This window comes from Bubalus kerabau, chromosome X (assembly GCF_029407905.1).
Source record: "Bubalus kerabau isolate K-KA32 ecotype Philippines breed swamp buffalo chromosome X, PCC_UOA_SB_1v2, whole genome shotgun sequence".
Taxonomy (NCBI): domain Eukaryota; kingdom Metazoa; phylum Chordata; class Mammalia; order Artiodactyla; family Bovidae; genus Bubalus; species Bubalus kerabau.
In genome coordinates, this window is record NC_073647.1 from 99,682,600 (window position 1) to 99,702,454 (window position 19,855).

Below are 19,855 nucleotides of genomic sequence, written 5' to 3' on the forward strand. Positions count from 1 at the left end.
ATGAGTTTGAGATGATGGCCTGACCACCAGGTCAGATGCTGTATGGGCCACAGAAGATTAGACCCAAATTCTTCACATTCTAAAGCATGGGGTTCCAGAACAAACGGTTCCTTTGGGTGGCTACCAACCTTCCTCAAGCCCTGTCCCCAGCCTCCATAACATCTCAGTAAGCACAGTGAGACAAATAAGACCCTGATGAGACCCTGTAAATCCAAATGTGACCATTCTCTATGTCCGTTTTTCTAACTCTTCCCCATCCCTACAAGCATCACCCACCCCCACATAGGTTATCCAGGCGACCTATGTATTCAGAAGTGGAAAGAAATGTAAATTTTACTTGGAATGACTGATTATAGAACAGCACTACCTAACAGAATTCTCTGCGCTGATAGAGATGTTCCATATCTGCGCTGTGCACAGTATAGTAGCCACGGGTTTACATGTAGCCATTGAGCACTTCAAATGCTGTGAGTGAGACTGAATTTTCAATTTTATTTAATTTGAATCAATTTAAGTAATCACATATGACTAGGGGCTACCATTTTTAAGAATATACCTCTACAGGAAGTCTTCCTCACCTGTGGTGGACCATACTCAGCCACTTGCCTTCACCCAAAACATGCTCTTCGTGACCGCTTGGATGATTTTAATTCACTTAGAGTCACCACTCTTCATAAAATCCCATGTACTGCAAACATGCTAATCAAAACCATCAGCTGCTTGTAGATTCCTACTTTTGCCATCACCATGTACTATTTTTATTTTTTAAAATAATTGACAGACATCACCAATGTAATGCAGTGTGTTTATGTGATGAATAGTTCTCAGAGAATTAAGGATCTTTTGGGTATTCAAATCTTACCTTGAATCTGCCCAGATAGTTTTGTTCCTTCCACTGCATCTTATTACCCTGCTAGTCTTTAAACCAAGTTTGATAGTTGAATTTTGCTACACTGTGGAGTGAAATTTATCCTTTGGTGTCTGATCTCAGAATCTAATCATAGCAATTGACATGGAAAACGTGTTCACAGACTAAACCAAACTTTGATCTGCACTGTTAGAACAAATCATTCCTGAAGACTGTTCATATATCAATTGGCCATTGTCTAAATAAATGAGGTAAATTTCAATTCTCTTACCTACTAGAAGAAAAAAAATTGCCACCTTTCTTTAGAATGTCATGAATAGACAAATTTTACTTCTGAAACACAAACACTTGAAGAAGTATAAGTTTCCGCTAACATCCTGGTTATTTTCTCCTTACCAGCATCAGTGTCTTTCTATTTATTTACTCAAATGAGGAAGGAATCTACATTTAGATTAAAAGTGGTTGCCTGGACTATAAGTTCTATTTTGTTCCTTTGTAGATCGCACCACCTTTGAGATTTCCAAGTGGTGGGGCAGACTGCTGGCTATAGGTCTGGATCCAAAGAAGAGGTCTGTGCATGGGCTATGAATTTGAGAGTCTATGACATATAGATGGTGCCTGGACTCAAGCAAGTAAACCTTAGAACAGGGGGCAGATGACATACCCCTTTCAAGAGATTTATCTTGAATAAAGGGAAGGGCATCAAGGCCCAGGTAGCTGAGTGGACAAGGAAAGGGTGGAACCTCATGTGGGCTCATAAAATATAAATGTGTGTGTGTGTGTGTGTGTGTGTGTGTGTGTGTGTATGAATGTCTTAGGAGTCATGTTACTAGCTGAACACGTGATGACATAAAAAACTTGGATCCTGCTTCAATCCACTTACTTCAGTGTGTGTGTGTGTGTGTGTGTGTGTGTGTGTGTGTTTGCTGACCCCAATTCAAAAGTTTAAGTTTAATGGCATGATTAAACTTATGTGATGTGCTTATATAAAATAGGTGAATTTTGCTATTTTAACTCTCACCAGGCAGTTTCATGTCCAAATTCTGTGGCTGAGACTTGGCAAGTACCTTCCTGTAGACCTTGTGGCTGGACACTCCCTCTTCTTTTTATTTTCCTCTTAAAAAGATGGTTTTCTTTTTCCAGCACATGATTTATCTTTCATCAAAATTTCAGTGTCATCTTTGTGCTGTTTATATATAGACCCTTTCCACAGTAGCATAATTTACACTGGTCTGCTGTCTGTGTCCATCCCACTTACCTCCCCGGGGCACTGCTTTCTCCTTCATAAGTCATTGTTTATTTAAGTCTCTTGTGTCTTTGAACACGAATGCTAACCTTTGTCTTCTTACAGCATCTATCTCTAGGACACCACCGGAAGGGAAGATGACAGAAGAGGGTTTGTCGACCGAATTGTAATAACATTTCATTCCTGTCTCCTTAAGACAGGCAGAAGCAGAGATGGACTATCAAAAGATGCAACAGAACCAGATGCAGAAACAGCCAGAGACAGGACAGCCTGACAGAAAAACAGAGATAGCTGGTCAGGCAGGCTGAGAAAACCCAACAGAGGGACAGACTCAGATATTATACCTCCTCCCCCAAAAGAGACAGGTAGAAAGGCATACACAGAAAGGGGCAGACAGAGACAGGTAGAAATAGATGGAGACAGAGACAGGGAGGCAGAGGAAGCCGGGCACAGACAGGGGCAAACAGACACACATTCAAACTAAGGCAAAGAATGATGGTTGCAGACAGAGACAGGGAGACAGGCAGAGGCTGATTGACACAGATAGAAAGACAGAGACAGACAGACTGAGAGACAGAGAAAGACAGACGCACACTGAAAGAGAGCCAACAGACATAGAGATAGTGATGGGGAGAGAGAGAGTCAGAGAGAAACAAGGTTGGGGGTGGGGAGAAAGACAGAGACAGGTCGGGACAGAAAGGGAAAGACAAAGACAGACGGATGGAGAAAGAGACACAGAGAGATGCAGATACAGACGGATACAGAAGCACTGGAGAAATACAGAGACAGAGACAGAAACATAGAGACCCAGACACAAACGGATTGTCAGAAACAGAGAGAAACAGAAAGATACGGACAGTAAGACAGAGACAGACAGTGACAAAGATAGGCAGTCTGAGACAGAGACTGAGGTAGACAAAGACAGAAGGTAGATAGAAATTAGGGATGCAGACAGACATAATGGAGACAGAGATAGGGGAAGACAGAGAGAGCGGCAGACATACAGAGAGGGAAAGACAGAGACAGGGATAAATCCTCATCATTGTCAAGGACCACGTGGTATCCCATAGGGGTACATCTCCTTTAGTGTGGCGTTTAGTTTGCTGTTATTTAGCTTGATGGTTTCCTGTACCGTTACCATGACTATACATTTTGCCCTGCCTCCCCATCTCCCCATGCCTTTACGAAGAGGCTAACAAAATGAGTATCAACATGGGAAAAGGTTTCTTCCTCATCCTGAGCAGTCAAAAAGAAAAGAAAAAAAAGTGAAAAAATAGAGACAGGTATTGGCTAAATTGCCCAAACTGGCAAATGGCAACAGTCAGGGTTTGTGAGAGTTTAAATGTTTAAATGAGTGTATTTCAGCTGTCACTGTTTGTACATTATTGAACATCTTTCTACTGTAAGCAGCAACAAGCAATTTAAGGATTTAAAGCTAGTTGGGTAGGAAAACAAAAGCAGACCTTTCAGTCAAGGTACACTTGTAGCTAAGTAGTCTCTGAATTTCCCAACTGAGGATACCTCTGTTTAGATGAAATGGCATCTTGGCATTCAGCTCGAGAAAAAGGAATTTCAAATTGCTTAGAGAGTTTATATAAAGAAAGTGAAATTCTTACCAAAAAATAATAATAATAATAATAATTTTTACCTTTCAACTGAATCATGACTTACTCTTCTCCCCAGTTATTTTGAAACACAAATAAAATGAAGTCTATTGTTTGTAGTTGGTTAGGTAAACGGAATATAAGGGAACACGAGAAAGGGTAGGGGGCTGCAAAATTAAGGGCAAACATCGAAGGATACAACAGCAGCTTCCTGGTTGAACCATTTCATATAAGTAACTGTCATGTAAATATTACTCTAATACTAGTATGTGGGTTTGGGATAACGAAGCCTTTCAAATCTCCTTAAAGAGTAAAAGGAATGAATGAATGGATAAAGTCAAAAGTAATTTGTTCACTGAACGACAATGGATAAAATCTAATTGGGAAGAGAAACATAAACCACCAGTAAGGAAAATTCTGATTTCAACTAAGTAAAGCATTAAAATCTGGTGACTATTTTTTTTAATTTAAATTTATTTATTTTAATTGGAGGCTAATTACTTTACAATATTGTATTGGTTTTGCCAAACATCAACATGAATCCGCCAAACACCAATACAGTATACTAATTTTTTTAATTTGTTCATCTTGTATTAATTTATCACACTCTTTCCAAGCATGTATTTATTATTTATATGGCTTCTTAAATAGAGTTTTCCATTCTTTGACCTCAAAATGACTCAGTGGAGGGAATGGGATGGTGACAATTTGTAAGTGAACAGTAATCAGAAACTAACAAATTCAAATCGTGACTAGTGTGCTTCTCCTTTTGTGACAAAAACACTTTTTATCTTACCCTTTTGATTACCAGTGTGGACATCTCGTGATCCCACTTCCAGATGCCAAATAATTCCCATTATAATTCAAAAGCGTTCCTTTCCAGAGGTTACCAGACCTGTTTTTAAGTGGGAAAGAGTCTTTCCAAGTACAATTCCAAGGTCAAATGTTTCTGAAGGGCAAAGGCCATCAAGGTGCTTAAAGAGTGCATTCTGGTGCATAAATAATTCATGACTGTGTGCCACAGAAAAAGTCTGTCTAGTACCGAGATGTCCTCATAGAATCAATCTGCTGCCTTCCACTCCACCCCCAATATAGGGTTGTATAAGATTTGAGACGTCTTTCTAGGGTTAAAACGCTAGGAAAGGCAAAATAAAGCCAAACTAACATCAAGATATGATATAAAGTCAACTAACCTAAGAATATTGAGGAACAACCAATAAAGAGAAGATCATCAGTGTAGCCTGGGTGCGTTCACAGAGTGAGAGATCATGGGAACCAAGTACTACACACTCAGTGGCAGGGAATGGGGAAAGGGAAGCAATCCAAAGGAAGCTAGCGGTAGTGGTGGTAATGAGTGGGGCAGAGTGGCTCTAAACACGCGAACTGAAAGAGAAACCAAACTGTTTCTTTAACGTTCCTTTAATCAAGCTAAAGGAAATGCATATTTTAAAAGAGTTTCCCTAACAGTGGTAGAGTAGGTAAGTTCACAGGTTGCTCTCTCAAGTCAACTGGTCTTTGACTTGGCAGAAATGATGGGAGGGGGCATTGATGGATGGTAAACCAGGAGGACAGGTTTCCACTTTAACAGCACAAATAAGTTCTAAAGGTGTTGGGGGAGCAGGGCTTTAAAATTTCTCCTCTTCATAGGCTCAGGTAAACAACCTCAAGTATTATGAGCTACAGTTCAACAAAGACTCTGACAGAGTTGGGCCACCAGAGGTGGGCAAGTCCGGTTGGTCCCGCAGAAGGAGCTGGCATCTGGACAAAGCTGGTCGTCCCTGACCCCAGGGAAAGAGCTGCTCACCTCTCTGAGATTTTGTTTTCAGGAGTCCTCACTGAGGAAAACGCCCCTCTCTGGGGAGGTACAGGAAATTACAGGTCACATATATGGGGAAAACCACATCTTCGTTCTCCAGATTCACCACCTCTAGCTCTTCATCCTTTCCCAGGGAAAGCACTTGGAATTCTGTCTCCTTCTGGAAAATGGCTCTTCCAGCCCTGTCCAAGGAGGCCAGGCGCAAGCAGAACGCGACCTTTCTCTGCCAGAGTAAGCTGACCCCGAGACCGCAAGATTTCTTCAGTGCGCTGTGCTTGAAAATGATGCGCCGGTTGGCATAGCACACCACCAAGTCCCAGCCGAAGTTGAAGCCTGCCCACCGCCAGGTGTGCTGCGCATCCCTGAGGAGCCGGCCCCCGCACCGCATGCTGGTCCTCTGGAGGTCGGACACGAAGACATCCACGGGCCCGAGGTCTCTGGTCTGCTCAGCCCGGAGGAGGGCAAGCCACTGCTCTTTGTACACTGGGGCCAGCCACGTGGCAGGGATCAGTGCATCCTGGTCGATGATGCGTGCTGACGGCAGGTCGCAGATTATGTAGGCAAGCCGCAGCTGCTGGAACGCTGGCACGAAGGCTCTGCCCTGCTCGGTCTCCAGGAAAGCGGTGCCCTCTGACTCCTGCCTGGACCTGGCAAACCACGAGTCGGCGTCAGGCAGTAGGTCTCTGCGGGGGCCTCTCCATGTCGGCTGCAGCTGCAGGAACATCCACTTTTTCAGCGTCGTGTACACATCCATCTCTACCTCCATCACGATGAGCTCTGAAGAGGCAATGACCTCTTTCATGAGATCCAGGCTAATTTCTCTCAATAACTCCTCACTATGCTGGGTCATTAGATTGTCCAGCAGCCACTGAAGACACATGGCCCTGATGTTCTGGAGTCCGTAGCTCTCAGCAGAGCAGTAGTAGCTGCACACGGTCTGATCACTGACCGTCTCCTTCATTACCTCCCCGCACTGCTGAATCAGCTTGTCCAGCTGCAGCATGCTGGCTGTGGCCAGCATGGGGACCACTCGACCGGGTGGGATGAGCACAGAGTTTCGGTACAGGGAACCTAAAGCCTCGTGCAGTGCCTCACAATCAATGTTCTCGTCAGGCATCTGCAACTCTACAGTATCCATGGTTGTCTCACGCCACGCACCACTGAACATGCTAGCAAAGTATCCTGACTGGCACAAGTAGACCTTGTGCAAGTTCCACTCCTCCCCCAGGGCACGGATCTGAACATCACTCCCTTCTCCTCTCAGAAAAAGTGTCTTATAAATGGACTCGAATCTGTCTTTTGCTCGCTTCCGGTGGGGCGCTTTTGTGAGCTGCCCTTCTGGGCCTGTCTTCCGCTTGTGGCGCCCTTGACTAGTGGTGGGTCTGGCATTTTCCCTCTCCTCCCCTTCCTCTATCACTGCCCCTGCTACCTCTTCGGCCTCCTCCTCCCCCTCAGGAGCACCTGGCTCCTCTGGGGCATGCCCCACTCTGTTCGAGGGCATCCAACTCTCTACTGCTCCCATGGCTTTTACCTCAGGGGTATAGAGGGCAAGCTTCCTCACCAGACGCAGCTGCCATTGGCACTAGCTCAGCCCATGGTGTCGTGGGATACGGTTGATGTTTGTGACGTCATCTTGGACGCCACGCAAAGCCACGCCCACGAGGCTTTCCCCGACCCCTCCCACTCCCCATCACAGGAGAAGTGCACTCTGTACCAGGAATTCCACTCTGTGTATCTTTCCCTCCAGGGATGATTTCTCTGGGGCTCCCTTCATAGGATAATGGTGGAACAGAGGACTTTGTGTATGAATTTTCCCCATGAATTTTAAGAACATAATTTCCTCTTCCCCATTTGAAATACTTAGTGATCACTCCTTTTTTTGGATAATTACATCTTGGTTCCAGCTCTGTGCTCTATGCACCTTAATTTCTGTAATTATTTTCTTAGGGTATCCCATCATTTGTGGCTGTGAAAACATTTTCTGTGATAAAAGTGGCAATGTTTGCCCTGTCTTTGCTTTTGTCTCTATTTTAGACACCAGCTAAGCATGTAACAAACTTAAACAGTGAAAGAAATGAGGAGGGAATGAGATGGATTTTGATTTTTGAGGAAATTAATAATATTAAATACTGACAAGTGTTACATGCTACACAGGTTATACAGTGTAAAGAGAGTCTGGACCTTTCAATGGCAAGGAAAGTACAATACAAGGGAAAAAACTTTGAAAATGGTAAGTCTCTCAGGTCATTTGACCTTGCCTAAGTAGAATGTTTGGGGCTTCCCAAACATTCCCAGTGGTAAACAATCCACCTGCCAATGCAGGAGATGCATGAGGCATGGGTTGGGAAGACTTCCTCGAGGAGGAAACGACAACCCACTTCAGTATTCATGCCTGAAAAATTCCATGAATAGCAGAGACTTGCAAACTAGTGTCCATGGGGTCGCCAAGATTCTGTCCTATTCAAATCATGTGAGTAGAATGTTTGCACACTTTGAATAGGACAGGATAACCTTAAATCATATTTTAAGTATTCTCTGTTAGATGGCTATAAAAGTTGATAAGAAGGTCTATATAATGCTTCAGGTTCAGTGGTGCTTGGCATGAGACAAACATGAATACTGACTCTAGAGTTGTGACATCTTATGGTGAATGGTGAACAGTGCCGCCAGATTTGTGGTCTCCGAAGGAGAAAATTTAACTCGGGAACAAAGACAGTCTCAGTCACTTGGAGCATTGTGTAGATTTTATCTAAAGTCAAAGTGACAGAAAAAGCTTCAGACATAGACATCAGAAGGGAGCAGGAGAGAACCCATCTCAGTAGTTGAAGCAAGTCTTTATACCCTTCTCAACTAGCTGCTGAGAATAGATAAAAGATACCTCAAGACTGCGAGAATTTTTCCAGACCCTTTCCTCTAACATACCTCCTGGGATGACATCAGCACGAGATCAGCCAGAAGGAACAGGTTAACTCAGAGCTACAGCTGTGGAAGTTTTTACCCAGACCTTCTCCCATAACATATATCCAAAGCTTAAAAAAAAAAAAAAAAAAAAGGCATGTCCTTGAATAAGAGATACTGCTGCTTACGAGGCCTACATATCTATAGGAAAGACTGTGAAAAAGAAAGAATGTTTATCTCCTCCTTAAAGGGGCCTTAGGCTTTGACTCCTTATCAACCTGCCTAAGTTAACTCTCTCATTTCCCCCTTTTTATTTTAGGAGAATATTGTTGCTGAGGGGAAAGGGGCAGAGAAATCTGTCAGTAACTGCTTCCTGCAGGTGAGGGGCACTGACCCTAAGTGGTTGAAGCAACATTTTCTCCTTACCCTTTTACTTAGGGTTTCTGATCCAAGGGCCCCAAGTAATAAATACACAGTTATATATGTAAGGATCAAACAGCAAAAAAAAGAATGATTACAATGATTATAGTCAAGATAGTTTTTCACAAAGGAGAGCTTGTAAACCAAGATTGTATCTGTAACCATGGTGGAACATCAGGGGAGTCCATTTTGAAGAGTGACCAGAATCTCTGCATCACTGTTACTTTGTCTGGAAAGCCATTGTATCCTTTAGAAAGAACAAACTAGATAAGTAGATTAAAAGGCAGAGACCAAACATCAGTAGATGAATTACTGTAATCAGCAGTCCAAGAATAACCTGAAAGAATCAGGTTACATTTGATAGTAACTTTGATCCTGGTCTGGATAGAGTCAACACTTGGGCTGCCCTATTTATACGAATGGAGCCATCTGGCATGTTCATATACATTTTGAATGTAGGTATAAAAAACCCAGTTAGAAGTAGTTGAAGGAATGAAAACCTGAAATTTAACAGACAAAATAAATCTTATAATTTCCTTTCAGGTGAATGAGTCTATAACCCAACGTAGACAGGTGCTTTAGGTAGCCAGTTGTCAAGGTTTGTCCAGGTAGGCCTTGGCTTCTTACTGTGGTATTAATGTATAAGCCAAAATAGTTGTCACCATTAACAATTTTAGTGTTTTTCTAGGTATGAGAAGATGCAAGAATTTGGGCTCAAGAAAATCTTTACATGAAAATATCTAACTATCCAAAGGCCTGTTTTGTCCATTTTTCCAGAACACAGAGCGAGTGCCTAATTTCTGATTTTCACCCTGAACTCCTTTCAGGGGATGTTGAAGGTCAGCAGCTGTAGTGTCCATGAGTTAATCTTTGTAGAGGCAGATAGCAAGTGCCAGTTACCAGAGCAGGGCCCTTTTATGGCCATGAGTTTGACCATGGTTTGCAGAGAGCATTTCATTACCATCTTGTTCCATGGTGCTGGGAGGGTTCATTCTCAGGTCTGTGAAAGATTTCACTGATAGGCCACCCAGTGTGATATTACTGGACTAGGCCCTGTGAGTAACAAAAGTCTCTGGACCACACCTGTCTCACTAGTCTCTTGGTCCAGGACAATATTCTGTCTTGTTGCTTCTTATATACAGAGTCACACCATTATACTTATGGATTTCATATGGAACTGTACACCATCATTATATCAGTGGCTCAGTCACACACTTGATAATGTAAGGAACAACACTTCTTGAAGCAGGCAGTATAGAAAACAATATCGTTAGAAGTAATAGTAGAATCATCAGTAAGAACTTCAATCAAGAACTTCTATTAAGTATAGCCCAGTGACATATCCATGTCATCTGATTTAGTTTGCTAAATGACTATCAGATCAGATCAGATCAGATCAATCGCTCAGTCGTGTCCAACTCTTTGCAACCCCATGAATCGCAGCACACCAGGCCTCCCTGTCCACCACCAACTCCCGGAGTTCACTCGGACTCACGTCCATCGAGTCAGTGATGCCATCCAGCCATCTCATCCTCTGTCGTCTCCTTCTCCTCCTGCCCCCAATCCCTCCCAGCAGCAGAGTCTTTTCCAATGAGTCAACTCTTCGCATGAGGTGGCCAAAGTACTGGAGTTTCAGCTTTAGCATCATTCCTTCCAAAGAAATCCCAGGGCTGATCTCCTTCACAATGGACTGGTTGGATCTCCTTGCAGTCCAAGGGACTCTCAAGAGTCTTCTCCAACACCACAGTTCAAAAGCATCAATTCTTCGGTGCTCAGCCTCCCTCACAGTCCAACTCTCACATTCATACATGAAGTAAAACCATACAGGAAAAACCATAGCCTTGACTAGACGAACCTTTGTTGGCAAAGTAACGTCTCTGCTTTTGAATATGCTATCTAGGTTGGTCATAACTTTCCTTCCAAGGAGCAAGCGTCTTTTAATTTCATGGCTGCAGTCACCATCTGCAGTGATTTTGGAGCTCAAAAAGATAAAGTCTGACACTGTTTCCAATGTTTACCCATCTATTTCCCATGAAGTGATGGGACCGGATGCCATGATCTTCGTTTTCTGAATGTTGAGCTTTAAGCCAACTTTTTCACTCTCCACTTTCACTTTCATCAAGAGGCTTTTTAGTTCCTCTTCCCTTTCTGCCGTAAGGGTGGTGTCATCTGCATATCTGAGGTTATTGATATTTCTCCTGGCAATCTTGATTCCAGCTTGTGTTTCTTCCAGTCCAGCGTTTCTCATAATGTACACTGCATATAGGTTAAATAAGCAGGATGACAATATACAGCCTTGACGTTCTCCTTTTCCTATTTGGAACCAGTCTGTTGTTCCATGTCCAGTTCTAACTGTTGCTTCCTGACCTGCATACAGATTTCTCAAGAGGCAGATCAGGTGGTTTGGTATTCCCATCTCTTTCAGAATTTTCCACAGTTTATTGTGATCCACACAGCCAAAGGCTTTGGCATAGTCAATAAAGCAGAAATAGATGTTTTTCTGGAACTCTCTTGCTTTTTCCATGATCCAGCAGATGTTGGCAATTTGAACTCTGGTTCCTCTGCCTTTTCTAAAACCTGTTTGAACATCAGGAAGTTCATGGTTCACATATTGCTGAAGCCTGGCTTGGAGAATTTTGAGCATTACTTTAGTAGCGTGTGAGATGAGTGCAATTGTGTGGTAGTTTGAGCATTCTTTGGCATTGTCTTTCTTTGGGATTGGAATGAAAACTGACCTTTTCCAGTCCTGTTGTTAATCTCCTGGTTGTAGATCCTGGAGCATTTGATCTTTATTCATAGACTGGTTACTGAGATAAGCTTCAGAAACAAACTCAGAGTGTCCTTTTTCATAACTTAAACTTCTTAGCAATATTAACATAACCACAAGGAACTACCTTAGAAGTCAGTCTTAGTAAATACAGATCTTAATTAACAAAACTAGAACCTAATATTCAGTGAAACTTAATAGATGCCTTAGGCCTGACATCAGTTGGGTGAATTTTTCTTTTAGACCTTCCCAGTATACTTTCGGAGAAGGCAATGGCACCACACTCCAGTACGCTTGCCTGGAAAATCCCATGGATGGAGGAGCCTGGTGGGCTGCAGTCCATGGGGTCGCTAAGAGTGGGACACGACTGAGCGACTTCCCTTTCACTTTTCACTTTCATGCATTGGAGAAGGAAATGGCAACCCACTCCAGTGTTCTTGCCTGGAGAATCCCAGGGATGGCAGAGCCTGGTGAGCTGCCATCTCTGGGGTCTCACAGAGTCGGACATGACTGAAGCGACTTAGCAGCAGCAGCAGCAGTATACTTTGAGATTTCCGCATATGTTGGGAGGCAGTCTTTTTATTTACCTGATAAGGCTGTTCAGAGCCCAAGTGTCTCCAATTTCTTCTGGAAGGATGAGGCAGAGAGAAAAATGTGATAATTTTACCCACAGGTGTAAATCACTAAATTGTTTTGAACTATCAGTAACTTGAAAAGAGCTTCTTTATATCTGTAAACAAAGATTAGAAACCAGTAATATGTCAGACAAAAAGTCATGAAAATTTCAATCATATTTAGCAGTCTGTTCAATCCCATGTAACCGATCCCTTTGTTCTGCCATCCTTGCCCGACAACTGAGGATGCCAGTGAAAGCGACAGTCTCCAAGAAGTTCGTGAAGATTTTTGTCAACGTCTGTATGACCTGTCCAGCAAAGTGGGTATTCCAATCACTGGAGATTGTAGAAAACACATTTTAACCTTTTTTTTTCTATTGTGAGACATTAACCCTGAAGCCAGGAAAGGGTTTATCTTATCAAATAAAAATGAGATTTGTCAGGGAGCCAGGAAAAACTAAGCAGCCATCTTGGATTTCCCATAGCCCCAACTATTTGGTTGACAGCCATTGTTTATCCATTTAAAATGCCCTGATGAGGGGTTAATTTTTGTAGAAGCAGAATGAGCTTTGTCTATGTGTGCCATTGTCTGTTATCAAAAGCCACATTCCAAGAAAACTTTGTTCTTTTATCAGGAAGAGAAAACCAAATTCCAGATTGGTGCCAGCTTATATTCACTGTGAAACAATAGTTATTCACTTAGTCAAAGTAGCAATAAAAGATTACAAAGGCAGTTTAATGTCTTAAGAAACTTGAGTCATGCACAAAACTCTCTTCCACTTGCCACAAACCTTTTTTCATTTACCACAAACATTTTTTATATTTTTTGTGTTCATCACTTTATTTGCCCATTCAGAGAACCTGTAAGTTCAAATTTACTTCCTTTTTTAATAGAATGTAATTTCATTCCTTATACCCTTTTATTGAAAACACACATCCTACTTTCTTTCGGCAACCATGAATTGTACTTTATATCATCATTTTGTAGACCGGTAAATATAAATCACCCAAAGCTATATCATTTTCTATCTTCACAATGTCTGTGTTAATTAGATCAATCAACAAACATCAATACCAGGTATCAATTCAATAGTGAATATTTCCCAGTTCATACAAGTCTGAAATTCATTTGGTTTAGTTTTCTTGAATTTAGAACTGTTTGATTTGTAAGTGCTTACTTCTCCTTAGGCCAGATAAATAGAGCTCACTGACCAACTGGCCTTTAGCAATTTTGTCCAAGGACAAAGACACACACTGAGACACACACAAATCTAGACAGAGACTTCACAGTTTTCCATTTGAAATTTAAAATGTCTCTGCCCGTTTTTTCCCTTGGCTTGAAGTTCTACCAATTTGCTCATGGCTGGAGTTTCAGACAGAGTGGGCTGTGTATCTCAAGGACATGATAAGAGTTAACTTCAGGTTTTTTCCCAGACATATTTTTGTTTCTCATGCAGGATCAGAGCTCCCAAAAAAATATTTTAACAAGCCAGCTTTTTCTTAATTGCATGTGCAAAAAGAAACAATTTTGCAATTTCAAGAAGACTTCATTTTAACCAGTTTTCTCTGGAGTCTAAAGAATATCATGGCCATTCAGTGTCAAAAATGTCATCTCTCCTTTTTGTAGTCATAGTTTTATATCTAAAATTTAAACCAGACAGTGTTCAAATTGGCTCTGCTGACAAGAGTTGACTGACTGATAAGATGTTGTCCCAGCAGGGATTGTCTCTCTGGGGAGGTGAGGTCTTCTCTTAAAGTAAAGAAAGCCTTCATATAAGGGATTTTTTAGGCGCTGGGGATCAAACATATCCCAGTTTTTCAAAATACAACTCAAAAGGGTGATTCTGGAACTGCTAGCTCCCATCTGTAAGAGAGAAAAAAGCCATGCCCAGTTCCATGGCTTTTTTTCTACTGGAGGCATCCCTCTCTGCTCTAGATGGGGGTGGAGAGACAGGTGTTCCACCCAAGCTTCCTTCCCTGGCTGGAGTTAACCTGTCCCTTATGAATGCAGGTTTCTCATTACTGTCCCTTCTCGTTCTACCACGGAGGTGGGGTGGAGATGCAGCAGGGATAGACCTGATGGCATCCCAGATTGATGTTCAGTTCCTCACCATTAAAAGCTTGGCTTGATTTCCCTTTTCTCCAGTGCCATCCAGGGTGGAGCAGAGTAGTTTTCTGGAATGCTTCCAAAGGTAAGACCGCCAGGTGAAGCACCAGTCCTGTATGTGTCTGTGCACATTCCTGAGCATATCCTTGACTGCAGTAGAAGTGGTAAGTCATAAAGGGATGAACAGAAAACCCAAGATGTCCCTTCTGAGAGTTGCCACATGCATCTATCTGATAACAAAGGAGGTGATGGAGGGTCAGCCTGTGAGGAAAAAATAATTGTTCACATTCATGGTGTGTCAAGGTCAACCTTTCTATTCTTGTCCAGGAGATTGTACAAAAAGAATATCTAAGGAGCTGAGACAAGAGACACTGGAGGGCTTTCTCTGATCCACTAAGAGCTAACACTACCAAGGGAAGAAGCCAGCCACATTCCCAATCTGCCCAAATCCGGAGTTCCCCAATCTGTGTCCTCCGGAATCTCATGCTGGCCAGCAATGCTTCAATCCATATCCATATAGTCTGCAGGCATAGTCGTGACAATAACTTGCTTCTGGGTCTCTGGGATTAGGATGGTGATTTCTGGTCTGAGAGATGTCCCTGGAGCTAGAGCTAGAGCTAGCTCCCTAAGTGTTCCTGCCTGCAATGTCCTGTAAAACTTGGAATGGAGTCTGGCTAGAAAAACACAATAACAGCATGGATTGCAAGTCCATTGAAAATCTACAACCCAGCATACTAGGTTAGTAGCTTTAATTCCCCAAGCAGTTATGAAATGGTCAGAGAGCCCAGGAAAAGCTGACTGGGGAAAAGAAGTTTGGTCCATAAGCTTCTGAGTTAGTAGAGACTTTACAGTAAAAGAGCAAAGGAGTCCCAGCTCTGAGTATGCTTACCTTGTCCTGTATATCCCAGATGAGCTCTCAAGATGATAGCTTATGGTGAATGGTGAACAGTGCTGCTGGATTCATGGTCACTGAAGAAGAAGATTTAACTCCGGGACCAAAGACAATCTCAGTCACTCAGAGCATTGTGTAGATTTTACTTAAAGTGAAAGTTACAGAAAACGCTTCTGCCATAGACATCAGAAGGGGGTAGGAGAGAACCCAGCTCACTAGTTTAGGGAAGGCCTTATATACTTCTCAACTTGCTGCTGAGAATAGATAAAAAAATATCTCAAGGCTGTAAGAATTTTTCCCAGACCATTTCCTATAACATACATCCTGAGAAGACATCAGCACGAGATTAGTGAGAAGGAACAGATTAACCCAGAGATCCAGCTGTGGAAGATTTTACCAGAGGTCCCATGACATTCATCCAAAGCTACAAAAAAAAAAAAAATAAGCATGTCACTGAACAAGAGATAAGGCTGCCTACCAAATCTACTTGTCTAAGGCAAAAGAATGTGAAAAAGAAAGAATGTTTATCTCCTCCTTAAAGGGGCCTTAGGCTTTCACTGCTTATCACCCTGCCAAAGTTAACTCTCTAGGATGGAGATGCCTGACATGAGGCACTGCACAAGGCTCTAGGTTCCCTGTACCAGGGAGTCTGTGCCCATCCCACCTAGTCGAGTGGTCCCTATGCTGGCCACAGCCAGCATGCTGCAGCTTTGAATAGGACAGAATCTTTGCAACCCCATGGACACTAGTTTGCAAGTCTCTGCTATTCATGGAATTTTTCAGGCATGAATACTGGAGTGGGTTGTCGTTTCCTCCTCGAGGAAGTCTTCCCAACCCATGCCTCATGCATCTCCTGCATTGGCAGGTGGATTGTTTACCACTGGGAATGTTTGGGAAGCCCCAAACATTCTACTTAGGCAAGGTCAAATGACCTGAGAGACTTACCATTTTCAAAGTTTTTTCCCTTGTATTGTACTTTCCTTGTCATTGAAAGGTCCAGACTCTCTCTACACCGTATAATTTGTGTAGCATGTAACACTTGTCAGTATTTAATATTATTAATTTCCTCAAAAATCAAAATCCATCTCATTCCCTCCTCATTTCTTTCACTGTTTAAGTTTGTTACATGCTTAGCTGGTGTCTAAAATAGAGACAAAAGCAAAGACTGGGCAAACATTGCCACTTTTATCACAGAAAATGTTTTCACAGCCACAAATGATGGGATACCCTAAGAAAATAATTAGAGAAATTAAGGTGCATAGAGCACAGAGCTGGAACCAAGATGTAATTATCCAAAAAAAGGAGTGATCACTAAGTATTTCAAATGGGGAAGAGGAAATTATGTTCTTAAAATTCATGGGGAAAATTCATACACAAAGTCCTCTGTTCCACCATTATCCTATGAAGGGAGCCCCAGAGAAATCATCCCTGGAGGGAAAGATACACAGAGTGGAATTCCTGGTACAGAGTGCACTTCTCCTGTGATGGGGAGTGGGAGGGGTCGGGGAAAGCCTCGTGGGCGTGGCTTTGCGTGGCATCCAAGATGACTTCACAAACATCAACCGTATCCCACGACACCATGGGCTGAGCTAGTGCCAATGGCAGCTGCGTCTGGTGAGGAAGCTTGCCCTCTATACCCCTGAGGTAAAAGCCATGGGAGCAGTAGAGAGTCGGATGCCCTCGAACAGAGTGGGGCATGCCCCAGAGGAGCCAGGTGCTCCTGAGGGGGAGGAGGAGGCCGAAGAGGTAGCAGGGGCAGTGATAGAGGAAGGGGAGGAGAGGGAAAATGCCAGACCCACCACTAGTCAAGGGCGCCACAAGCGGAAGACAGGCCCAGAAGGGCAGCTCATAAAAGCGCCCCACAGGAAGAGAGCAAAAGACAGATTCGAGTCCATTTATAAGACACTTTTTCTGAGAGGAGAAGGGAGTGATGTTCAGATCCGTGCCCTGGGGGAGGAGTGGAACTTGCACAAGGTCTACTTGTGCCAGTCAGGATACTTTGCTAGCATGTTCAGTGGTGCGTGGCGTGAGACAACCATGGATACTGTAGAGTTGCAGATGCCTGACGAGAACATTGATTGTGAGGCACTGCACGAGGCTTTAGGTTCCCTGTACCGAAACTCTGTGCTCATCCCACCCGGTCGAGTGGTCCCCATGCTGGCCACAGCCAGCATGCTGCAGCTGGACAAGCTGATTCAGCAGTGCGGGGAGGTAATGAAGGAGACGGTCAGTGATCAGACCGTGTGCAGCTACTACTGCTCTGCTGAGAGCTACGGACTCCAGAACATCAGGGCCATGTGTCTTCAGTGGCTGCTGGACAATCTAATGACCCAGCATAGTGAGGAGTTATTGAGAGAAATTAGCCTGGATCTCATGAAAGAGGTCATTGCCTCTTCAGAGCTCATCGTGATGGAGGTAGAGATGGATGTGTACACGACGCTGAAAAAGTGGATGTTCCTGCAGCTGCAGCCGACATGGAGAGGCCCCCGCAGAGACCTACTGCCTGACGCCGACTCGTGGTTTGCCAGGTCCAGGCAGGAGTCAGAGGGCACCGCTTTCCTGGAGACCGAGCAGGGCAGAGCCTTCGTGCCAGCGTTCCAGCAGCTGCGGCTTGCCTACATAATCTGCGACCTGCCGTCAGCACGCATCATCGACCAGGATGCACTGATCCCTGCCACGTGGCTGGCCCCAGTGTACAAAGAGCAGTGGCTTGCCCTCCTCCGGGCTGAGCAGACCAGAGACCTCGGGCCCGTGGATGTCTTCGTGTCCGACCTCCAGAGGACCAGCATGCGGTGCGGGGGCCGGCTCCTCAGGGATGCGCAGCACACCTGGCGGTGGGCAGGCTTCAACTTCGGCTGGGACTTGGTGGTGTGCTATGCCAACCGGCGCATCATTTTCAAGCACAGCGCACTGAAGAAATCTTGCGGTCTCGGGGTCAGCTTACTCTGGCAGAGAAAGGTCGCGTTCTGCTTGCGCCTGGCCTCCTTGGACAGGGCTGGAAGAGCCATTTTCCAGAAGGAGACAGAATTCCAAGTGCTTTCCCTGGGAAAGGATGAAGAGCTAGAGGTGGTGAATCTGGAGAACGAAGATGTGGTTTTCCCCATATATGTGACCTGTAATTTCCTGTACCTCCCCAGAGAGGGGCGTTTTCCTCAGTGAGGACTCCTGAAAACAAAATCTCAGAGAGGTGAGCAGCTCTTTCCCTGGGGTCAGGGACGACCAGCTTTGTCCAGATGCCAGCTCCTTCTGCGGGACCAACCGGACTTGCCCACCTCTGGTGGCCCAACTCTGTCAGAGTCTTTGTTGAACTGTAGCTCATAATACTTGAGGTTGTTTACCTGAGCCTATGAAGAGGAGAAATTTTAAAGCCCTGCTCCCCCAACACCTTTAGAACTTATTTGTGCTGTTAAAGTGGAAACCTGTCCTCCTGGTTTACCATCCATCAATGCCCCCTCCCATCATTTCTGCCAAGTCAAAGACCAGTTGACTTGAGAGAGCAACCTGTGAACTTACCTACTCTACCACTGTTAGGGAAACTCGAGACAGCAAAAGAGACACTGATGTATAGAACAGTCTTATGGACTCTGTGGGAGAGGGAGAGGGTGGGAAGATTTGGGAGAATGGCATTGAAACATGTGTAACATCATGTATGAAACGAGTTGCCAGTCCAGGTTCGATGCACGATACTGGATGCTTGGGGCTGGTGCACTGGGACGACCCAGAGGGATGGAATGGGGAGGGAGGAGGGAGGAGGGTTCAGGATGGGGAACACATGTATACCTGTGGCGGATTCATTTTGATATTTGGCAAATCTAATACAGTTATGTAAAGTTTAAAAATAAAATAAAATTAAAAAAAAAAAAAAATATGCATTTCCTTTAGCTTGATTAAAGGAACGTTAAAGAAACAGTTTGGTTTCTCTTTCAGTTCGCGTGTTTAGAGCCACTCTGCCCCACTCATTACCACCACTACCGCTAGCTTCCTTTGGATTGCTTCCCTTTCCCCATTCCCTGCCACTGAGTGTGTAGTACTTGGTTCCCATGATCTCTCACTCTGTGAACGCACCCAGGCTACACTGATGATCTTCTCTTTATTGGTTGTTCCTCAATATTCTTAGGTTAGTTGACTTTATATCATATCTTGATGTTAGTTTGGCTTTATTTTGCCTTTCCTAGCGTTTTAACCCTAGAAAGACGTCTCAAATCTTATACAACCCTATATTGGGGGTGGAGTGGAAGGCAGCAGATTGATTCTATGAGGACATCTCGGTACTAGACAGACTTTTTCTGTGGCACACAGTCATGAATTATTTATGCACCAGAATGCACTCTTTAAGCACCTTGATGGCCTTTGCCCTTCAGAAACATTTGACCTTGGAATTGTACTTGGAAAGACTCTTTCCCACTTAAAAACAGGTCTGGTAACCTCTGGAAAGGAACGCTTTTGAATTATAATGGGAATTATTTGGCATCTGGAAGTGGGATCACGAGATGTCCACACTGGTAATCAAAAGGGTAAGATAAAAAGTGTTTTTGTCACAAAAGGAGAAGCACACTAGTCACGATTTGAATTTGTTAGTTTCTGATTACTGTTCACTTACAAATTGTCACCATCCCATTCCCT

At 43.7% G+C, this 19,855-nt stretch overlaps 2 protein-coding genes across 2 annotated transcripts; one reads left to right on the top strand and one right to left on the bottom strand.

The window, feature by feature from the left end:
* Positions 1–4,757: 4,757 nt before the first annotated feature.
* On the bottom strand, positions 4,758–7,523 carry LOC129638777 (germ cell-less protein-like 1). The gene has a single exon (XM_055563438.1). It carries the CDS (start codon positions 7,054–7,056, stop codon positions 5,551–5,553), a length of 1,506 nt encoding a protein of 501 aa, XP_055419413.1. The 5' UTR covers positions 7,057–7,523; the 3' UTR covers positions 4,758–5,550.
* Positions 7,524–16,885: 9,362 nt separating this feature from the next.
* Positions 16,886–18,665, top strand: LOC129640106 (germ cell-less protein-like 1). Its single transcript, XM_055565342.1, has one exon. The coding sequence runs from the start codon at positions 16,886–16,888 to the stop codon at positions 18,389–18,391; it is 1,506 nt and encodes a 501-aa protein (XP_055421317.1). The 3' UTR covers positions 18,392–18,665.
* The last annotated feature ends 1,190 nt before the right edge of the window (positions 18,666–19,855 follow it).